The following is a 23,506-nucleotide window of genomic DNA, read 5'->3' as shown; positions in this document are numbered from 1 at the left end:
AATATTCTAGTATTCTGTATTGAATTCAGTTTTCAAGCAACAGCAGTTTCAACAGTGATTTCTTTGAAAATGAAGCAAAATGTTTTTTAAAATAAGTTACATCAGAGACCTTTCTTGCAATTTACCAGCATGAAGCGGTCATGTAGACAAACACAATGGAGTGCAAAAATTCAAAATGGTATAATTACAAAACAAAACAGGTCAAATGCAATTTTTGCATAATTACACAGTAGATAGATATTCTAGTTTTCTCCACTCTTTTCACAAGTGTTGCATTTTCATCATATACCGTAGTTTCCTTTAAGGCATTTCCCGATTTATAAAATGGGAAACTATTTATGTTTAATCATAACTCCTCTGCTATTAAGGAAAAAAAGAACTTTCCTAAAATATTTTTCTTGACATATTTTTTTATATTTTTGCTTGAATTACAGCATATTCATTTCCTACACTAAACGCACAGCAAAAACTACACAAAGCTAAGCTCTCGGAACATCTATAGAGCATAAATACCAATTCATCCACATACACAAGGCAACTAGTAAAACCATAAAATCATCGAGAAACATTGTGTTCGGGTGGTAGTGGTTCATAAATGCAATGATAATCCAAAAATAATAACATTGCAACATATAAAAAGCGAGCATGTAAACATTCTGAAAACACAAATGTTTTGAGAGAAAATGGTCCGTTTCGATCTGATAAACAAAGTACAATGGTCAAATTACACATGCAGGCTGTAGGAGTTTCGCATGGCTTTTCCATTTATTGCAGTTTGACAGTGTGAACTACAGCAGCATTCCCGATTTGCCTGGGAAGGAAAGTGTTTGTGGCAAATGGAAAACCAGTATGAAAGCATTTCTTGACCTGTCAATCGGATCGTATAGTCGTATGCTGGGCTGCTAAAGAAAGCATTTTTTTTTCTCTTTTAAAAAAAGCTTCTTTTTTTTTCAAACTCGTGGTACCAATGCGTGAATTTGTTCAGAAAAGAGGAGTGTTACAGTTCCTCATAATCACCCTCTTCTCTTTTTGCTGAAGCTTCTTCCTCTCCGCCCAGAAAAGCTTCAAGATCGTCTGTTTTCTTGCTTCGTGACTTTCTCTTCCTCTTCTCCTTTTCATCCAAGGCCCCACCTGTCTCATCCCTTTCTTTTTTCTTGTGCTTGTGTTTCTTCTTGCTGCTTTTGTCATCATCCTGAGATTAAATACAAAGTAGCAATATAACACAAGCATTTTTATAATAGTTTTTACATTAATCATTTCTTTTTCTACATTACTACACTAATAGTTTATACATTAATCATTTCTTTTTCTACATTACTGCACTAATAGTTTATACATTAATTATCTTCTTTTTGTCAATTAATCTTCACCCACTACTAATATATATATTCACACACACATACTATACTATACTATACTATACTATACTATACTATACTATACTATAATATAATATAATGTGTGTGTTTGAATATAAATTAGAGCTGTGGGTGAAGATTAATCATGATTAATTGCCTCAAAAATCTAAATAAAAGTTTGTGGGACATTAGACATGTATGAATTACATATATTTAATACACACATACATAAAACGTAAATGATGTATATGTACCACAAATGCATACATAAAAACGAACACATACAAATGTTTTTTCGATATAATTTCATCATAGACATATTTTTTATATCTAAATATAAATAAACATTTTCTCAAATATATGCATGCATGTGTGCATTTATATAAACATAATAAATATTCACAGTACACAAATATACATTATGTCAAAACAAACTTTTATTTTGGATGTGATTAATCACGATTAATCTTTTTCCAGCACTAATTGAGATAATATATACTGTATATATCATATAGTGCTGGAAAAAAAGATTTATAAGTATCAATTATAAATACCATTTTCACTATTTATATAATTAAGGAAAGAAAGAGAGATAGATGAAAAGAAAAAGATAGATAGATAGATAGATAGATAGATAGATAGATAGATAGATAGATAGATAGATTAAAGTTTTTTTTACCTCTTTACTCTTCTTTTTCTTTTTCTTCTTTTCCTTTGAATGCTTGTTTTCTTTTTCATTGAACAAAAAAAAAATATATATATTCAGATCCAAATATATTAACATCCAAATATGCACAGCTATTAGTGTATTGTGTTTGCAAAACAGCTCCTTCAGAAATAATTCTAACATTAACAAGCTTAGTTAGTTCATAGTAAACGTTTTGACTGAAATGGACGATACACTTTTCATGATTCTTCCATTCACAAGAACAGCATTTTAAAAATTATTTTCTGTACTATTATAATCTTCTCAGTAGTGACTTTTGACCAGTTTCGTGTATACCTGCAGGGCAAAATTGATCATTTCTGTCAAAAATAAATTGTATGGTGGTGTATATATAGTGGTTGTGTGTATTTATATAGTAAATGACATAAACAGTACAGTGCTACAAAACTATACAAAACATTATTTAATTGTTAACGATAATTTTATGTATTATTACTTTCAAGTTTAAACTTGATTAAAGCAATTAAGATATGAAACAGCCTATGAAATATAGCCTAATGACATCATCAAACTAATAAAATAATCAGCAAATGAGAACTAAATGACAGAAAAAGGAATTTCAGACAATCTCTCTAAAAGTTATAAGAATTACAAGATTAAAACATCCAGATTATTTAAATAAGGCAAATGTGTTAATTAACCATTACTAATGGTGTACATGTATTTGTACACTAATGCAGTCAGTTTAAACCAGTCATTTAGTCTTTTCTGAATATATAGACCATTTCAATGCGGCAATGTCATTGGTCCATGAACAATTCCTGCTTATTGTCTTTTCATAACTATAACAAAAGGCAATTTAATCATGACTTAACATTAAATCAGATATCATGACTTTATTTATCAATATATGGCTCTTTTTTTGATTCTCAGAAACTATGGAAATTACACATGTAAAACAGGAAAGATGTTAGGACCATTTTTAATGTTTACATTTATCAAATTTGTCTATTATAAAGTTTTTCTGAGTTGTTTAGATTCAAGAATGAATTATTGAACGTTTCTCTTTCAACTGTGCATGCGCAGTCAGCTGCTAAGCCAAGTGAAAGTAGGTTTAAGTAAAAAGGTAATGCAATACTGATTAACCACAGCTTTAGAAAGCAAAAGCTGAATCCTGGACATTTCAGGAAATTTAGAATTCCTGGCGGGACAAATTTTTAAGTGCCAAAAAGGCGCATCTCTGTGTGTCTGCAGAGCATGTGAGACTGTGTGAGTGCTGACAGGTCTCACATACACAGAAGGAATTGAGTAAACAAGGGAGATTTTCCACTACTTGGGGCCCGTTTCCACTGAGTGGTATGATATAGTACAGTATGGTTCGGTACGCTTTAATGGTCGTGTCCTCTGTCAAAAGGTAAATAAAAACTAACCTAACCGTAACGTGCCACTTTTTGGGTACCCTTTGCAAAGACGCCCAACTGAACGCTATTGGTTTACAGAGATACGTCACTCACTCCTGCAGCAAGCCAGAATGAAAACAAAGGAAGCGCCATGTTTTAAATACACAGCCGTGAAATTACACCCTAATATACGATATATAAAAATGAGCCATGGTCAACCTTAAACAAAAAATGTCGTTGTCTTGATGAACAGCCACAAAGACAAGAAGAGCAGAATCTGCCCTGTAGCCCGTAGTTTTTTACAGGGCTGTCTAAAGCATAAGTGGTTTCGCTTTCTCGTTTGCGCTCGCCGTGCATCTATATTTGAACTGTTGATAATAACGTGCGTGTGATTACTGAAGTGCTTCTGACACCAAATCCTGTCAGAAACGAACAAAGGCGAGACTAACGAGTGAAAAAACAAAGGAGAAGCCGAAAACAAAAAACAAATTTTTTCAGCAACCTAAAACACGAACAATTTGCCATATTTAACTATTATCATCACCTTATGGACTATTATGAACTCGGAATGACAGAAATACTCTCTAACAGAAGTTACATGTGCTGGTGAAGGTTAAAAATACAGATGAGAGGTTCGCACTGACAGGGCTATACTGTATGTTGCGTGTCGTTTTTTAAACCCAAATGAGGACTAAATGTATGCTGTGTGTAGTTTTCCTGTAGTTGGTAAAATATCAGAGACTGTAAGGGGCTGTATGTGTTCATATACGTTGCATTTATTTATTTTATGTAATTGCAGACGTTGCAGTAGGCTATTTTCCATCATTGATCTGCAGCTATAATCAAATCCTGTTCATAGAAAGGTTAGTAATTTTAGTTAAAAAAGTTAGAAATTTTATACACAAGTATTTATGTGTGTAAATCATCTGTTGTGTGAGAAATGCTTCTCATATGATATGTGAACGACCCGTACACCTTTACTTTAACATCTCTTGAGCGAAAATGACGTTGACTGAAAGTTTCTGTTGTACACCACACCAACCAAAAGAGTACCATTGGTTCCCTTAGCAGTGGAAACTCAAGCCTGATAAAGGTGACCCGTACCGCCCCACACTGTACTGTACCACTCAGTGGAAACGGGTCTATTAATCGATCACAGATGTTTGGTTATATTAGGAGGATACATAAGTGTAAAAGGATGATAATAATAATAAATAAAAATGTGTCACTAAATATACTTGGGTGGCCGTTATTATACCCGAGTGGCACCCCCAGGTAGAGTCTATGTGTGGGAAGCACTGCAGTTAGCCCTGCTGTAATTTTCTTTTAAATCTTTTAAAAATATTTTCCAAGTTATATTTCCATTATATATAAGTGATGTTTAACTGAGCAAAGAAAATGTCCATAGCATTTCTTATAAGATTTTTCCTTATTTCCTTATTTTCCAGAGAAAGTCTTATTATTCACTTTAATTTGGCTGGAATAATATATATATATATATATAAAAAAAAAAAAAAAAACTATTAAGGTCAATGTTATTAGCCTCCCTTAAGAATATTTTTTTTTCAATTGACTACTGTCCAGTGACTTGCCTAATCAAACTAATATGCTTAGTAATGAATAAGCTTTTAAATCGCACTTTACATTAGACAACACGTATTCATTCATTTTCAGCTTAGTCCCTTTATTAATCAGGGGTCACCACAGCGGAATGAACTGCCAACTTATCCAGCATATGTTTTACGCAGCGGATGCCCTTCCAGCCGCAACCCATAACTGGGAAACACCCATACACACTCACACACATACACTACAGCCATTTTAGCTAATTCAATTTCCCTATAGCTCATGTCTTTGGACTGTGGGGGAAAACAGAGCACCCGGAGGAAACTCACGACAACATGGCGAGAACTGCACACGGAAATGCCAAGTGACCAAGGCTTGAACCAGCGACCTTCTTGCTTTGAGGCAATCGTGCTACCCACTGCACCAGAATGACACCCACAACACATATTCACATATAATAACTAAAGGCTTAATTTAAAAAAAACTCCAAATTATTGCACATTATTATTAAGCTAGTTGTAATGTTATGTTTAGGATCAAAAACATGATCATGCTGAATAAGGCATTAATATGTATTCGTAAAACAGCTATCAAGCATGCAATAAGCAATTTAATAGAACTTGCCTTCTTGCTCGTCACTGCTGTCTTTGCTTTTGATCGACTTCTCCTCGATTCCCAGGCCAAAGAGGTCACCGTCGTTTTTACTTTTGAAGGAGAGCACAGCAGGCTTCATTGGCTCCGGGATTTTAGCCGCGGTTAGATCATCATCAGATAAATCAGGAAGATCATCTCTAACTGGGAACGATTCCTGGAGCAAACGACAAGAAAACAAAAGCTCTTTATTGGATATTCAAACCCCAAATGAGTAAATTATGCAGAGTCTGTGAAACGTGAACTTCTATCGTCATGACGACTCCAGTACCTGACTGACTTTCTGGACGACTTCCTCCTCGCTGTCAAAGTCAGGGTCGTCCATGACAAACGAGAGCATCTGTTCGGCCACAGGTACGTCTGGGTCTGAGTCTGAGGATTCTGCCTGAGCTGAACTGGGTTTGGCTTTTACAGCCTGTTCTTGAGGATGTGCGGATGCCGTCTGCAGAGCTGGAGTAGTGTGTAAAGGAGTGGGAGTAAGAATTGAAGTCTCCGCTTTCTGACTGCTGATGATGATCTCCTGGGTTTGGATCAGTGGCTCCCTGCTGACAGGTTTTGGCTTGTCCTCCAGTGATAATGAATCCAGAGTAGCCCTGAAGAAGCAAATGTTATCAACAATCACCTTTGATTCAGTGACTGTTTGCATATTTGATGCCCATAATGATGCTAAAAAATATTTAAATTTAATGAGCTATTATTTGTTAATCTATTAAAGTGTGTGTGAAATCTAAATCTGCTATGTTTATTTTGCTAGCGCACACTTGGATTCTTTGGGTAAACAATTAATCGGAGCAAGTTAATCCACTGAAAAAGTTATATTGGTTTTGAATGCTGCTTTGTTTCGGATTTGCAATCGCATATCAGACGTTTTAGATGTTGTTGCTGTGTTTGATGCTTCTGCTGGAGTAAATGTTTGGCTGAAAATATTACTTCATATAATTAATCATTGTGTTGTGTTGTTCGAGCCCCGCTCTGAGTCACAGAATCAAGCAATTACTGTGATAACGGTACTGAAAGCTGCTTTGTTTACGATTTGCACTTGCGTGTCAGCCATTCTGAATGAGAGAACAGATAATGCCCTCCACAAATACAGAAAGACACATCCTTCCAAGGAGGCGCAGAACGCACCCTGGTAAACTTTTAGCAATGTCTGACCATGTGCTTCTGGGTTTGGAGTGGTGGTCTTCTAAGTTGACGTCAGTTTGACAGCTTTAGCCACAATATTCTCAACCATGCCACTTTTGAGGGAATGAGAAGCAAAAAGAAAGCCCCCTACTCAATATTCAGTTTCAGTTGGAAGTACATTAAAAAAACTGAAATAAAAGCTCAGCAAATTCAAGTTCACGCTGACTAAGATTTGACTAATCAATGTTTTATAAGAAATCTAACCACATCATCAACATTGGCTGTTTTTCAAACTAAAATTAACTAATGAGTATAGTTTAGTTTAAAGCTTTATTAATCTTCTTGGGGCAATTCATTCTGACATGGTGGTGCTTCGCATATAACAAGAATCACACACTTAACACAATAAACAGCAACACTTAAAGGTGCATTATGTAAGTTTGACACCCAGTGGTTGAACTAGGTATTGCACTCCTAGATCAAAACAAATGCAAGAGCAGGTTGCCAGATTGGGGACAGGAGCAGGTAATATAATCTGTGTTCTAAATAAAAGCAAAGGGGGAATATGGAGGGAATATTTTGCAAAATAAACCAACATGCAACCGACACCTTGAATTTATTTATCAGAAACAGCTTCTATTTTTCACTAGTGGAGAACAGAAAACTGACAATGATCCCCTCAGGTACACCTCATGTGCTTTTGGTGTTAAATGCTAAAATGTGAGTTTGAATAGCCTTTTACATGACAGTTATTGCCATATACTGAAAGCAGCAACAGATAGTTTACCACAGATCTTGAAAATAAAACTAATCGTTTGAAATTGAACTTTAGATATTTAATATTTTCTATATTTAATGATGTTAAAGAGGGTTAATATGCATTAAATAGATTATAAACTTACCATTTCATGTGTGCCTGCACATTCTGTGTTTCTGAATGGCTGTAATTAAATTCCTGTCGTATTATGTCTGGTGCAAACAGCCAAATTGCTCATCACTGCATATCTACCTTTTTTAAAGGGATAGTTCACCTAACAATTTATGACCTTTTGAAGTTCCCCTTTTCTGCCGAACATAAAATAAGATATACTGAAGAATTTTAGAAACCAGCTAGCCAATGACATCCATAGTAGAAAGGAAATAAGTAAGTCAAAGGCTATCGTTTTCAACATTCTTCAAAAATTTTTCTTTTTTCTGATCAACAGAAATAAGAAACTTAAACAGGTTTGGAGCAAGTGAAAGGTGAGTAAATGATGACAGAATTCTCCCCTGTTTGCATGAACTTTCTCCAGCTTTTGTCACTTTAAGTGCTTGAGTTCTTCATGACAGAATGGATTCTGATTGGCTGTCAGTCTTTAATTGGTGCATCAACTCAAATAATTGTTAAGAAACTGAATTCAACAATTAATCAGTATTGTTATATAGTAGTTGTGATATAGTGCATCGTCTGAACTTTCCTTTTGAAACAAAATCTAAAATGATTATTACATTTTTATACCATCACAGATGTCAATAGCAACCGGTTTCCAAGATTCTTTAAGTGATATTCAAAAAAAAAGAAGTTTTAAAGCCACTTGAGGATTTCATGCTTACAGGTGTGTTTGAGGGTCCAGGTCTTCATCCTGAGCAACAGAAGGTCTTGGAACCTCTTCGTCACTGGAGAGGGTGATATCCAAGTCTTTACTTGAAATAGCAGCTTTGGGTTTTATTTCTGCATCATCAGGGTCCAAATCATCCTGGAAGCCAGCAACCATGGGATTGCCTTCTCTTCCTTCCCCTTCACTAAAACAAACACGATACAAGAATAGATGCAAATTGAACTTGTTTTATTCCAGCTTCAATGTATTACACTTTTGAATATTCAAAACCTGACAGAAACCACTGACTCAGTTCATTTACATGTAAAAATACAGTTCAAAAATAATCAAAAGGATGCATTAAACTGATCAACAGTGAAGACATTCATGTTGCTACAAAATATTTCTAAATGTTGTCCTTTTTAAAGAAGGCCAAAACACTGGAGACCTTGCCATCAAAGGAATGTGAGCATCCCAGATGCAAACACTGCATGAAACTAAAAAAATCCTCAGAGGATTTAAAGATGTTTTGTGTTGCCAAGTTGTGGAAAAAACAGTGTGTTGACAAAATTGGTGACTATAATAGATTGGTATGCCACATCCTGCTGCTGTAGGCACTTTGTATGATTGCACCTGTAAATTTGTTTATTCGCCTCATTTTACTGTAGGTTTGTTTTTTAAGACTGTTTGATAAAGGCTTTTTCAGAGAGAACAAAAGTAAATTTATATTGTTAGTATGAGTGACTTTAACCTCATGATTACTACTTGGTACATATTTTATCAGCCTATAATATAGTAAGTCTTCATATGCTGTTATTCAAAATGACCCTTTGTTTTCTATATTAAAGGGGTAATGAACTGAGAAATCTAAATCTGTTGATCTTTTCACATCCTGAATCAAATCAGCCAAAATGACAGGCTGTGAATGTGCCTCTCCACCCACTGAGTCTCATAGTAGTAAGGAAATAATGATGGAGGCATAAGCAGGTCTACATGCAGTAATATTGTACCACACAAGTGTGGGTACCTCATTTTATTACATGGTCACTATTACTTTATTTACTGTTACTGGTTGTTTGATATGTGTAAAAAAATTATTTTTATTTTGTTTATCTAAAACACAAATATTCATTTATAAAAGATACAGGCTGTGAAACAAAACTACAGTGTACACTCTTTAGCTATCCCTTCAAACTCTCAAACATTTTTAAATACCCAAGTTTTTAGTCAATCATAACAAACAATCCACCTAAAACAATAAAGGGGATCAAAAGAGGGCAGAAAACTCTTACTTCAAAATCATCATGTTTTCTAATGGAAAATGTAATGAAGTTATAAGTGGACCTCAGAGAACAGTACAAAATAAACTGAAAGGCAGCTAATGACCCCTTTGATATGCTACACAGTTATCTAATCATAGCAGTGGACGGTTACCTTCTTCAAGACTTGAAAGTACATTATATTGAATAACTGCAGGTTAACTTTCTATGTTTGACATTTGTACAGTTGTCCCTGTACACAACACCTCAACTCTTTCTGATTTTGATTATAATGTAACAGCGTACACCTTTTGCACATCTGCTTTGGAATGATAATTGAATTAAAGACGTTAATGTGGAATGCCTCTATAAATACAGCTTTATCCAAAAGTTTGGGCACCCCTGATCATATTCATAATTCCAAGCCATAGCCTGCTGGCCTTCCAAATTAGCTATTTTTTTTTGAATATATTATATACCCTATGGATAAAGCAACATTTCAGTACAGACATAACGTTTATTTAATTAACAGATGCAAGGCAGTTTTAGTCCTAACAAACATAGACAAGTGCAAAAATTTGGGCACCCCAACAGAATAATGACATCAATCTTTTGTACAGCCACATTTTGCTGAAATAACAGCCTGTAAATGCTTCTTACAGTCAAGGATACGTCTCTGAACTCTTGATGAAGACATTTTGGACCATTCTTCATATTCAAATTTCTCCAGTTCAGTCAGGTTTGATGGGTGCCAAGCATGAAAGGCTTTTTCCGCATCATCCTTCATTGAGCTGTTCTTTGTGAAGAGTGCACTGGACTGTAGAATGATGTACAATGACATTTTCAGCAGCGAGATGTTCCTGGAGCTCTTTGGTGGTGGCCTGTGGTTTGTCTGTGACCATTTTAACAATTTTTCGCCTTTGCCTTTCAGATATTTTTCTTGGTCTAGCACAGGGGTGGCCAATCCTGTTCCTGGAGAGCCACCTTCCTGCAGATTTCAGTTGCTACCCAAATCAAACACACCTGAACCAATTAATTAGGACCTGAACACCACGTGATGATTACAGGCAGGTGTGTTGATTATGGGTTGCAACTGAAATCTGCAGGAAGGTGGCTCTCCAGGAACAGGATTGGCCATCCCTGGTCTAGCACATCTTTCTTTCCCAAGAACTGTTCCTGTGGCTTTTCATTTTCTTACTATATTTCAGACAGTGGAGATGGAGACTTCAAACCTTTGTGACAGCTTTTTGTACCCTTCTCCTAATTCATGTCTATGAATTATCCCAGTTTTTAGATCATTAGGAAGGTCTTTTGAGGTTCCCATGTTGCTACTTTCAGCTTGACAATAAAGAGAAGGACAACTAGCAATCAGCCTTAATTAAATATGTTTTATCAGCCATCTTAAATATGCTTTTTCGTGATTGGTTGCACCTGTGTAAGGATTGTTAAGGTTCACTAAGTCACTCAAATCAGTTTTCTTTTGTCGAAATCAATTAGCATTAAGTGACTACAGGTTTTGAAACCCACACAAAAGAGAGAGTGCCCAAACTTTTGCATAGCCTATTTTTCAGTTTCAGTTTAATTTCACACATCTCAATACCGCTAAACTACGTATTTCCGTCTGAAAAACATGACATCATCTAGCTTTCTCTAGAAATTGAATGGCATTTCACTGCGTTCTTCTCTCATAAAGAAAGAGTACATTATTATGCAGCCACAGAGGGGTGGAAGTCTTGTGAATATTAAAAATAACAAAGGACATTCTAAAATATATAAAAATAATGATCTATTTAAATTGCAATAATATATTTCAATGACTATTGATCAAACAAACGCAGCCTTTGAGCGTAAAACTAACTGACCACAATCAGTTGAACTGTACTGTGGATCGTGTCACAAACCATTTTCTAACAAGGCAGCGTATCACATGAAAAAGTCTAGTTTTAGTTTAAAGTCAGTGTACCTGTCACTATCTGCAGTGCCCGCAGCAGCAGACGGCTGGGTGTTCATAGCCGCTCTTGTGTTGGAAGGGAGACTGTCCTCCAAGAAGCTTTTGTCTATCCCCTCGTCTGGCACAAAATCATCCACACTCTGAACTGTAGGCGGAGCCGCCTCAGATACTGGATCTGGCTCTGAGGAAATCCAAGAACAGAGAGGTCACATGATCTGGGTTAAAGCAAAAACATCTTACATTAAAAATATATCAACCACAGCAATTATGGCAAGTTCCATTCCCAACAAGAGGTGCGTTTAATAAATTACAAATGCTGTGATATGTTGACACGTTTTCCTAAAAAGCAAGCCGTGGTTTGATATCCTCCTCCTTTAGGTGGGGTGCAAGAGCTAACAAAACCCTCCGCATAACTCCAGAAGTCTTGTGATTCTCTATTGATCCACAACATATCCTTATGATGTGCACGAGTCTTAATCCTCTCCATTTTTCACGGCTTTGTAGGTCTTGCTCGAGGGAAAAAAAAATCTTTCTGAGAGAATGTGTGTGTGTGTGTGTGTGTGAATGAATTCCTCTCAGCCTTCAAATCCCTTCTGCAGTTCATAGCATTAGGGAAGTCCTTTAACAATGGGCCACTGAACATTTGAAGAGAAAAAAGCTCTCTTGTCCACCCCCCAAAAAAATATTAGCAGTGTTTTCTAATATAAAAAGCAAACTCAAATTTAATTACAACTCAATATTCAACAATTAATATTCTGAGATGTGTTATTTATAATTCTGAGATTTAAAGATATGTTACTACAAATACTGCCAAATGTCTTACCATCACTTTTACTTATTAACATCAAGCTAAAACTCACCCTGAGCGACGGCTGGAGGATCCTGGGTGGAAACGGAGCCAAAGAGCCTGGAGATGAAGCTGCGTTTCTGGTTTTGAGGAGCAGGAGCCTGAGCAGCAGAGACTGCTGGGCCGGGGTGAGCAGGGGACGGGGATGGGGAGGGAGACGCCGCGGGAGCTTGGCTGGTGGAGAGAGGAGGAGGAGGAGGGGACGGAGAGGGGGATGGAGACTTCTGAGAGGGAATGGGAGGCTGCTGAGGGCTACAGGGGCTGGAGCTGCTGGTGGAGCATCCGCTTTGAGGAACCACAGGAGACTGCGAGCCCGAGGAGGGACTCTGTCCGTTAGCGGGACCGGGAGAGTTGTAGCCTTTACTACGGGAGTCGTTCATTTCCAGGAAACTGAAAGTCATTACAGATATTCACCGTTTCATAAATGTCAAGACTGCACTGACTGCAGTTCGCAAACTAAAAATAGAGAAGCAGTCATTTCAGAAAGGCCTACAATGTAAACAATGTAGCTTTTGTGGAGGGATATGTACACCACTGTTTAAAGGTTTGGGGTGGGGTTTTTGTTTTTTTTGAAAGAAGTATATTATGTCTACCAAGGCTTCATTTATTTGATAAAAAAACTGTGATATTTTGAAATAATAGTATTATGTTTGCATTATTATTTATTAATAATGGCTAGTTATTTATCTGATAGTAACGCTGGACTTTTCAGCAAATGCTTTCCAGTCTTTGGTGTCACAGTCTTGCTTTGCATGGGAATATTTTGGTAAATACATTTTTCTATCATGCTAAAAATCATAAGGATATTCAGTAAAGGTAATGTTTTGTGAACATATTTTGTAAAATTACATCTGTAAATATATTAAAGCATAACTCTTGATTATACAAAATCTACAGCTAAGAAATAATTTTGCTCAAATTTGAAGATAATTTTCGCAACTATTTTTTTTAGCGGGCACGACAGTGGCTCAGTGTTTAACACTGTCACCGCACAGCAAGAAAATCCCTGGTTCGAGTCTTAACTGAGCCAGTTGGCATTTCTGTGTGAAGTTTGCATATTCTCCCAGAGTTCGCATGGATTTCTTCCGGGTGCTCTGGATTCACCCATAATCCAAAGACATGCACTATAAGTGAATTAGCCTATAGTGTGTGTGTGTGTGTGTGTGTGTGTGTGTGTATGTGTCTTTCCCAGTACTGGGTAGAGGATGGAAGGGCATCCGCTGCGTAAAGCATATGCTAAAATAATTGAAAGTTCATTCTGCTGTGGCGACCCCTGATAATCAGGGACTAAGCCGAAGGAAAATGAATAAATACATTCCAAATTTTCAAGTAATTGTATCTTAGCCAAATATTGTCCCATCCTAACAAAGTATACATCAATGGCATGCTTGTTCTTTCAGATGATGCATAAATAGCAATTGCCAAACATCTATATTTACTGTATGACAGGATTTACAGTCCAGGGTCATATTTGGTGCTCAAAAACCTCTATTTTTGTTTTATTTTTTATATTTTTATGTTGACAACAGCTGTGGTCCTATATATTTTAGTGAAACATCTTGTTTATTGAATTATTCCAATATTATCAAGATTAATGAATAAAGAGAAAATTCATTACTATCTCTTTTGAAAAACTTAAGGACTCATGATGAAAAAGAAAATAAAACCAACCCCAGTCTTTTAAACAGTGGTGTAGTTGTATTTATATAAATTGATATTGTCAAGAACAGCAAGTATGTGTTATGAAGTGTCTGTTTTGAAGTTCTTACATATCATAATTCTGGTCTTCTGTCTCCTGTTGAACTGATAGCTCTTCTAGCGTGGCATCGATGTCCAACTGATTAGTCTCTAGCTGTCGTAACAGGGTCTCTCTCTGTCAAAATTAAAACGACTGTTTCATTTCAAGCTCTGACAATTTGAGTAATGGAAAAAAATGATATCATGCAAACATACCAGGCACAGCTTATAGAGCTTAGACAATATTAACAATCACAAACAAACACTAGCTTGATTTGGAAGCTGTTTTACTATTATTATTACTACATTTTTATGGTCAAATTATACAACAGACAAAATACTAAAACATCAACCTGCTTACCTGAAGCTGCAAGAATGGAATGTTGAAAAATCTGTGCAAATATTTCAAACCAAAGCCGTTCTTCATGGAAGATTCTGCATAATGGATATAGGAGGAGCCAAGAGGCCTGCAAATCATGAAGACATCAAACATTACAAAAGAATAACCCAACATAATTAACTCATGAATGAACAAATTACATTAAATTTGGCAATAACTCATCTCAACCTATTTGTGATAAAACGCCACCAACAATCTTCTGCTAACAAGATAACAGAATTAACAGTCTAATTCCTTCCATAATGTGACATTTATTCAGGTTAAATGAGAATAAAGTGACATATGAATTACTAATTACATTTAATTACTGATGAAGTCATAAATCAATTACAATAATGCAAATTTAAGAGAGTTAAAATGGTTAATTGACACATTTCTGTTCAAAGTAATGTTCTGACCTATTAAGACCAGTGATGAAGTCACGGATGTCATCAGGCAAAACGACTCTGTGTTCTCCCATGTCTCTGTAATTTCCGAGCACACACACTGGCACATGAGTTGGCACCTTAGGCAACTCCCGAAGAATGTAATTATAGGTCCTATTGGTGCAAACAAAGCTTACATTTAGCAAAAGGCGGCGCAAGCTGTGAAGTTGCATTCTGACTGTGTTTGTTGGCCTACCACTGCTTGGTGATGTCAAACATCATGATCACACCATTGCAGTTTTTATACACGTCCAAAAACTCCGCGTCCAAAGCCAGTTCACTCTCCGCCTGCTAAAAGCACACAGACATTTACATTTATTTTATTTTTTATTACATTTATTTATTTATGCATTAATTTATCCACTTTTTAACAGCATGCAAACATCAAAGCATCATGCAAATTACTAAAGTTTTATCAACAACAAAGTATAAAAGACATTTCAAATTAACACGCAACTTATTGTATTTAAAAAATTCAGATGCAACTTCTTTTAGATAATTCCCAGTCATTTTAGTCTGAGTAGGCATTTATCTATCACCTATTAATAGATAGCAACGTCTAAGTCTTAAATGACCTAAAACACCTAAAACAACCTGGTAATAAATAGAGCTAAATATCAAAAATTCCTCATGATAAGTTAGTTTATTTTACCTAACAGTTGTTATAACTAAATTTGATAGATTACTATTATAGATTTACCTCTTGAGGTTCATTTTCCAACTTCAAGGCTTCACTTTTCTTTTTCCCCTTTCCTGTAGATTGTCAGAGGTAGAAAATTATTAGTATAAATTACTATTCAAACCTTTTCAGGTTAGTAAGGCATATTTTTGAAAGAATTTAACACTTTTATTCATCAAGGATGCATTAAATTAGGAAAATATCATTAAATATGTTTTTAATACCACAAACTATTTGTCGAATAAATGCTGTTACGTTCAACTTTCCACTAATCAAGCATCAAAAAACAACAATATTAAAAATAATAAGAAGCATAAAAATAAATATAAATAAATAAATAAGTAAACAAACAAATAAATAAATAGCAAACAAACAAACATACAAACAAAAAAAATCACCTAAACATTGACAACAATACTAAAAACTGTTGAAATTTCAGATTTACATCACAGGAATAAATTGTAATAGTTGAAAATATTACAGTTTTACAGTTGTTGTTTTTTTTCTTCTCAAATTAATGCAACCTTAGTGAACTTCTTTCAAAAAGATCTTGGGAATCTTAAACTTTTAAACCACATTAAAAACATTATACCAGATATTAGCTCAAAACAACTTTCAGCAACTTTAAAAGCACCAAAAGCAGGTAACAAATATGTGTGGCCTTTTCCTTTCTCATAAAGGAAGTGACATTAGTGGCATGAGCAAGAGTTGATCTGTGGTATTTGGGTATCACACACTGCACATCAGTACACACAGTTTTTTTTAGGCGTGTTAGACTAGATACTTCTATATTTTTCGCCCAACACAGTCAGGCAACACAACATTTTTGCACTCAGTTAACAGAACAAACAGATCAAGCGCAGGCAAGTCCTAATCTAATGTCTACAATCTATGGAGTTTCTCACCTACACCTTCAGGAAGGGGGATTTTTTGGCCTGGTCGGACAGCAGTAAGAAAAATACCATTAATAGAAATGACTGAGAATGATTGGTTCAGGTTGGATGAAATGGGCTTCATGGATGACCATCAGAATGAGATGGGGAATGGGTTAAAAAAGTAACATACAGCACTTTCACAGCAAAGATATAAACAGGATAATGCATGGAACACACTACATCACATTCAAAATCTGCTAAATTACTCATATGTTTGTAGACTTTGTGAACATTACAGATCAGGGCTGCACAATATAGTCACATTGCAGGATTTGAAATGTTGAGTGGGGATTATAATAAGCAGCCACCACATTTTACATATGACTATTGCATTTCTATATCTAAATACCGTTAGATTCCACAGAAAATCATAAAACACTGTTAATTTATTTATCTTAATTTAGGTCTATTCTTGTAAATTTGTTTATTACATTTTATGCAAATACTCATCTTCAAAATAATCCCAATCAATTTAAAATGATGATTTCATGAGTTAAAAAATAATCTTAGGAAATTATATTTATATTGCAGTACATATTGCAGACAAACAAAATATTGCAATGTCATTTTTTCCAATATTGTGCAGCCCTTAAGCCTTTTTTGAGGGGGAAAATCACATTATACCAGATTTTGTATTCACTTTAAGCACAATAAACTGAACTGAATAGACAGAAACATGAGCTTCATGGTTCAGAGATGCTTGACAAGTGATAACATTGCACTCTAAAAGCTCCAAAGACATCAAGCATGATTAATATCCTGGAATTACAGTCTAATGCATTATTTAAAAAAATCATAATCATCATAAAAAGTACCAGATTGCAAATCAGGGCAAACCTATATACTGACTGCACTGTAGTGTATTCCAGCTTTAAAGGGATAGCTCACCCAAAACAGAAATCTACTCACTGCTTACACACTTTTAATTAGTTGTTTTAGTTTTAACACAAATAAAAGATTATAATTGAAAATAATAAAAGAAGTATTAATAAACAATATCATAATATATAAGATTGAAAATAATAATGGTAACCAAACAGTTACCCATTACCGCTGACATTCATAGTGAGACAAAATAAACACTTTGAAATTCAGTGGCTACAAATCAACTGTTTGGTTAAAGACAATATTTTTTTATGTTCAACAAAAGTATAAAAATTGAAAAAAAAAACTTTATTAGGTTTGACATAAGAGCAGAAAGTATATGATGGTATTTATATTCATTTTTTAAATGATCCTTTTAGATAAATATGACAGTAGTGCCTACAAATTCACCTGATAGACATGTTCAAATAAACTCACCTTTATCCACCACATCCCAAACCTCCACCTTCACCACGTCATCAGTAGCTGAGGAGAAATGACAAACATGAGCAGTTCTGAATGACTGACATCACTTCCTTTCATTCCTTTAAATGAACATATCTTTCTGTCGGCTCTAGGAATGAGTGAGTGAGAGAAAGTTTGTATTTTTCATTTCAACTATAGTAAATCTGTGTCGATACCAAGAAACCCATCCAAAAAACTTCATCTAATCGAAAAAATTAGTAGTTCCCCTTGATTCAAAGTATAAAAACATGAAGGTTTCCAGATACTGCATTAATTTCTAATAATAGGGTATATGCAAAAGGACTTTTAATTTTCAGTAACTCAGTTTAAGTGCTTTTGGTGAACTGCTGTTACAAAATTGATGTGTTTAAGGTCTGCTTTCTTTAAAAATCCATGATCTTCACTGCCTTATTGATATACAACATAAAGTGGATCTCAGACAAGATGCCCTGCATTAAATGACATTTTTTCCACGACGTGTCTTTGAAATATGAACATGAATTTTACTCCAGTATTTTCAATGAAGTTTCTGCACTCTCCTGCTGATCCTGAGGACCTTTTATCTTGTACGCTTGAACAACTAAATGAACGCGCAAGCCTATTTAACTAATTATATTTTAAATACATTACAACATCAATGCTGTAAAAGAAACGTTATGAAATTGAAAAAAAAAGTTACATTAACTGTTTACCAGAAGTTTGTCGTTAGGGGAAAAAACACTAGCTGTGAATATACCCTATTCCAGGGGTGGCCAACCCTGTTCCTGGAGAGCCACCTTCCTGCAGATTTCAGTTGCAACCCATATCAAACACACCTGCCTGTCATTATCACGTGGTGTTCAGGTCCTAATTAATTGGTTCAGGTGTGTTTGATATGGGTAGCAACTGAAATCTGCAGGAAGGTGGCTCTCCAGGAACAGGGTTGGCCACCCCTGCCCTATTGAATTCAACTAGATTCCAGACCTAATAAACTGTCTTGACCATGTGTTATTTTTGCTATTCTTCCTAAATACATATACTGCTAATTTTGCTTTAATCATGATGTTAATCAATTTCCATTCAAATTTTTGATCATGTTTATTTCCTGCCCCATAGATAAAAGCTCTTGTTGTGAAAATTTCCCAAAACCCTAAAAGCTATTGGTCTAGAAAAAGGTAAATTAGCCTCATACACAAAAAAACACTGTGATTTAGATATATATATAGACCGGTATATAAAGCATTAAATTATATAGCAAATAAAATTCTATAGTATATATATATATATATATATATATATATATATATATATATATATATATATATATATATATATATATATATATATATATATATATATATATATATATATATATATATATATATATGTATGTATGTTCATAGGTAGATTTAGGGTTTAGGGGTAGGGTAAAGGATAGATTAGGTTAAGGGTTTCACAAACTAGAAAAACAGTGGACGTCAATGAGTGAGTGTGTGTGTGTGCGTGCGTGCGTGCGTGTGTTAGGGCTGCACAATACATCGTTTTGGCATCAATATTGCAATGTGTGAATCTGCAATAGTCACTGAATGCTGAATGTCATGGGGATTATTGTTGACCAGGTACAACAATTCAGAACACAAGAGTATTTTGTAGTCATTTCAGTTGAATCAAAATTCTGTTTATTAACTGCATGCGTTTTTTTCACCTGTGTTAACTTTTTAAATGAGTTTAAGGCATTTGGGCTTAAAGTTTGCGTTAACAAAGATTAATTGTATTTTATTATTTATACAATAAAGACTATACAATGTTATTGTACATTTGTGTACATTACTGAATACAGTTAGACTACATTTGTTTGGTTGATCTACTACATTAATCTGTGCTTGTAACTTGTTTATTATATTTTATGCAGATTCATCACCTACAGAATCATCCCAATCCATAAAAATTATACATAAAACAAAAAAAAAATCACCAATAGAGCTATTGAAGTTGTCTTGTGAAATATAGCAATATTAAATAAAATAAATCGCAATTAAAGTTTTTTTTCAATATCGTGCAGCCCTAGTGTGTGTTTAAGTGTTTCAAGCATCATCTCAGATACAAGTAGAGTCATGCCTTTTATCAAAAGTAGAAGGCCTCTCTATAAATAATAGCAACAGCTGATGCTTAAGATTTTGGCAGAAGGAAGTACATAAATAGGCAAAACAAACTCTAGAAATCACTGTCACTAGAGATCACTTTTAAACTAGTCATTTAAAGCATTAAGCTAATCTACTTTTCCCACTATCCGACAGACTGAACATTTACCTTGAGCTATTTTGACATAATTAAGATGCACAAATGGAAAGAACAAAAACAAAATTACATCAAAAAAAATAGAAGAATTTTAATAATAATAGGTTTGTATAATAAAATCTTGCAGGCTTACTTTTGTAATTCCAGTGGATGCTAGTGACCTGGATCTCCTGAGTGGGAATATACTCCTCCTGGAACTTCTTACCCTGCAGTCGATGCCACAGGGTGCTTTTCCCAGTGTTTCGATCTCCTCGGATAACAATCTTCACTGAAAGACCACACAAACATGTTACATCTTGTGAAGATAACAACATTAGCTCAAGCACACAGAGCCCAGAGGCTCCAGCAAAACTGCAGCACAGACTTGATTTGCTGCGACATGCAGTGTGTGTGTTTTGATGGAGTCCAACAGTGTGCATAGCAGCAGAGATATTGAATACCTGAACATTTGGAAAGAATCTGAACATTTATCAAAACAAACAAATTCAAAACGAGCATATATTACTTAATTCTATATTTAACCCTTGTGTGCTGTTGTTTTCATCCACTCTGGGGTGATTTTGAGGTGTAATTTGGCAACATTTTTCTCTGTGTTTCAGCAAATAGAATGATTTTTGGTGACAAATCTTATTTTGGAACATATTTTGGCAAATGCTTTAAAGTTTTTCAAAAACTCAACAATACGCTCTTTTTTTTCATATTGACTACCCTTTTGTTACGTTTGTGACTTGTTTTGCCCCATTGACTTCCATTATGACCACATTTTTTGATTGCAAAGCCATGACAGTTTATAATTGTGCAGTCTTGATCATTTTCCCTGTTGGGAAGACATACAATTTGTCATTTTAGCTGTTAATCATCAGTTACCTTGCTGAAAAGCTTAGTTTCTGGCTTTTGTTTGGAGCATAGTGTGTGTGTGTGTGTTTGTGTGTGTGTGTGTGTGTGTGTGTGTGTCTGTGTGTGTAAGAGTGTATGAGATCTTTGCACTTACCTTGATATGTTTGATAAAATAAGAAATAAGCAGCTCAGCTCTCAGAACATAGTAAACATATTAAGTGCATTTATACATAGGCCTGTCATGATAAGTCATTTTTGTTGTGCGATATATTGTCATAGAAAAGATTGTGATAAGTGTTATTATTGTCATTTTAAGACCAATTTATGTCTGTGTTTATATAATGATTTGTTTATTATATAATTTTTATAATATAATGTAATTTGTTGTTTATATATGTCATTAACACATTCAAAGGACAAAAACAACGACATGTAAATGCTTTAAAAGGGCTTTAATGTTATTCCTGAATCGCCACTTTTTTGGAAGTAGACCACAGATTCGGTACCAAGCTCATTTGGAGACCTTCTAAACCTGTCGGTAGTTTTCAGGAAAATGTGATAATTCAGCTTTTCTTTACCTTTTAGTAAGCATTGTTTATATATATATATATATATATATATATATATATATATATACATACATGTGTGTGTGTGTGTGTGTGTGTGTGTGTGTATATATATATACACACACACACATACACACACATATACACACACACACACATATACACATATATATATATATATATATATATATATATATATATAAATAAAAAAAATCGCTAATTCCTCCAATCGAGATTAGATTAGATGAGATGACAGAAGCTGCGCAATCAGATAAAATTTTGAAGACATTTAGTATAAATAATTTAATTTATGTAAACATGATGGAGAACATATATTGCATCACCAAATATTATTAAAGTCATGTCCGATAAACCAATATAACCACAATAAATCAATATATTGGCTACTGTGATAGGCGTATTTATACAGACACAGCCACATACACACTATGATTAGCTGTTTTATTCTATAAAACTCCATATAAAAGCCAGAAACATTTTTGCACAGGCCTAGCTAAAGGGTTATTGCTGCCAACAGGTGATCAAAGGCAAATGTGACAAATTGTACCTCTTCCCAACAGGGTAAGCCACCAACAATCAAGAAAGCATAATAATATGGTGTCATGGCTTCGCAATGAAAAAATGTGGTAATAATGGAAGTCAATGGAGCAAAAACAGCCACGAACGTAACGAAGGGGTAATCAACTTGAACAATACACAAGGGTTATTTGTACATTTTTCCGAAAGACAGCAGAAATCTGACTTACTGTTGTACTGAACCCCTTTAGCGAATCTTCTCTGCAGACTCTGGTTCATAGACTGTAGGCCAGCAGGGATGTTCTTGTCCTTTATAGGACCAACCGGCTCAGAGCCGACAAGCTTCTTTAAAGCAGAGAACATATTGACCAAATTATCCCTCTAGGTGCGTAATAAAAATATCAAATATTCTCGTCTCAAATCTGCCTCCACAGTTTGTCTGTCTGTGGTTGGACTGCTTTCTTGCAATGCTCATAAAGCATTTCTATATTAGTTTCATGGATGAATTAAGATGCTTTGGCACAGCATGATATCTCAGTATGCGTTTAGGTCTTCATCTCTGGATGCTTTTCCACTGTATGACACAGCTTTTGCAGAAAAGCATCACAAGTTCTCCTCATTCAAGCGCTGATTTACTTCTGTTCTGTTGGAAATACAGGAGACAAAAAAAAAACCACACACACACAGTTTAAAGCTTAATGTAGCTGAAATTCATTATATAATAATTATATTGTAGTTGCAAACATTTGAAAAGCCTCTTTTAGGTTGTAGTACACTGCAGAAACTAATTTCTAGGAATGCTCGAGGTTGTGACTCAAAGCCTAGTAAGCTGCCTATATAGTGTACGTTTCGAGGCACCATATTTGACGTCTTAAAGGGTCACGAATCACCAAAACACATTTTTTTTAAATGTTGACAGTCATAGAGATGTCGCACTTTGCTAAAAACACTATTAGGATACATTTATTTCATTAAATAACTGCTGTCTAGTTAGGGAGCTCGATAAGTTTTGAGACACAGTGAACATGATGTTTGTATAATGGAACACAGTGTACGTAAAATCACTGAAGGAAGAAATCTATCAAAACACAAAATTGCATATAAATGACCGGACTACTGTTGACTGCTGATCCGTTAGGTTTTTGACAGGTACACACACTAGCCTGCTAACGCGGAAATGACTAACTGCACATTTAACAGATTTACAGCAGATTTGTGATGCACTTGTACTTACAGTGATATCGTCGTCTACTCTAGACCGACTGAAGGATTAGATCCATAGCTCCACATTCTACATTTCTGAGCCACTGTGCAGTGTGCTGATACTGAACCTGTACAGCTTATGAATAATGAAATCATTGAAATTTTGCTCTCTGTATTTGT

The 23,506-nt window shown here is 34.9% G+C and overlaps 1 protein-coding gene across 4 annotated transcripts; it reads right to left on the bottom strand.

The window, feature by feature from the left end:
- rabl6b (RAB, member RAS oncogene family-like 6b) lies at nt 1–23,506 on the bottom strand. 4 transcript variants are annotated; one of them, XM_021476477.3, is made up of 17 exons: nt 23,358–23,506; nt 22,354–22,766; nt 20,317–20,451; nt 17,880–17,927; nt 16,548–16,577; nt 15,664–15,716; nt 15,160–15,254; nt 14,937–15,077; nt 14,500–14,605; nt 14,171–14,274; nt 12,415–12,791; nt 11,567–11,735; nt 8,361–8,549; nt 5,914–6,235; nt 5,616–5,799; nt 2,038–2,087; nt 1–1,192 (listed from the first exon to the last, which is right to left on the bottom strand). In XM_021476477.3, the coding sequence occupies exons 2-17, from the start codon at nt 22,484–22,486 to the stop codon at nt 998–1,000; spliced, it is 2,331 nt and encodes a 776-aa protein (XP_021332152.1). In that variant the 5' UTR covers nt 22,487–22,766; nt 23,358–23,506; the 3' UTR covers nt 1–997. The 4 variants fall into 4 exon arrangements, with proteins under 4 accessions (XP_021332152.1, XP_073808298.1, XP_021332153.1 ...); XM_073952197.1 differs by having other exon boundaries at nt 22,354–22,761; XM_021476478.3 differs by lacking the exon at nt 16,548–16,577.

The sequence above is a fragment of the Danio rerio genome, chromosome 5 (genome assembly GCF_049306965.1).
Source record: "Danio rerio strain Tuebingen ecotype United States chromosome 5, GRCz12tu, whole genome shotgun sequence".
Classification (NCBI taxonomy): Eukaryota; Metazoa; Chordata; class Actinopteri; order Cypriniformes; family Danionidae; genus Danio; species Danio rerio.
This window is presented reverse-complemented; position numbering and strand designations above follow the sequence as displayed.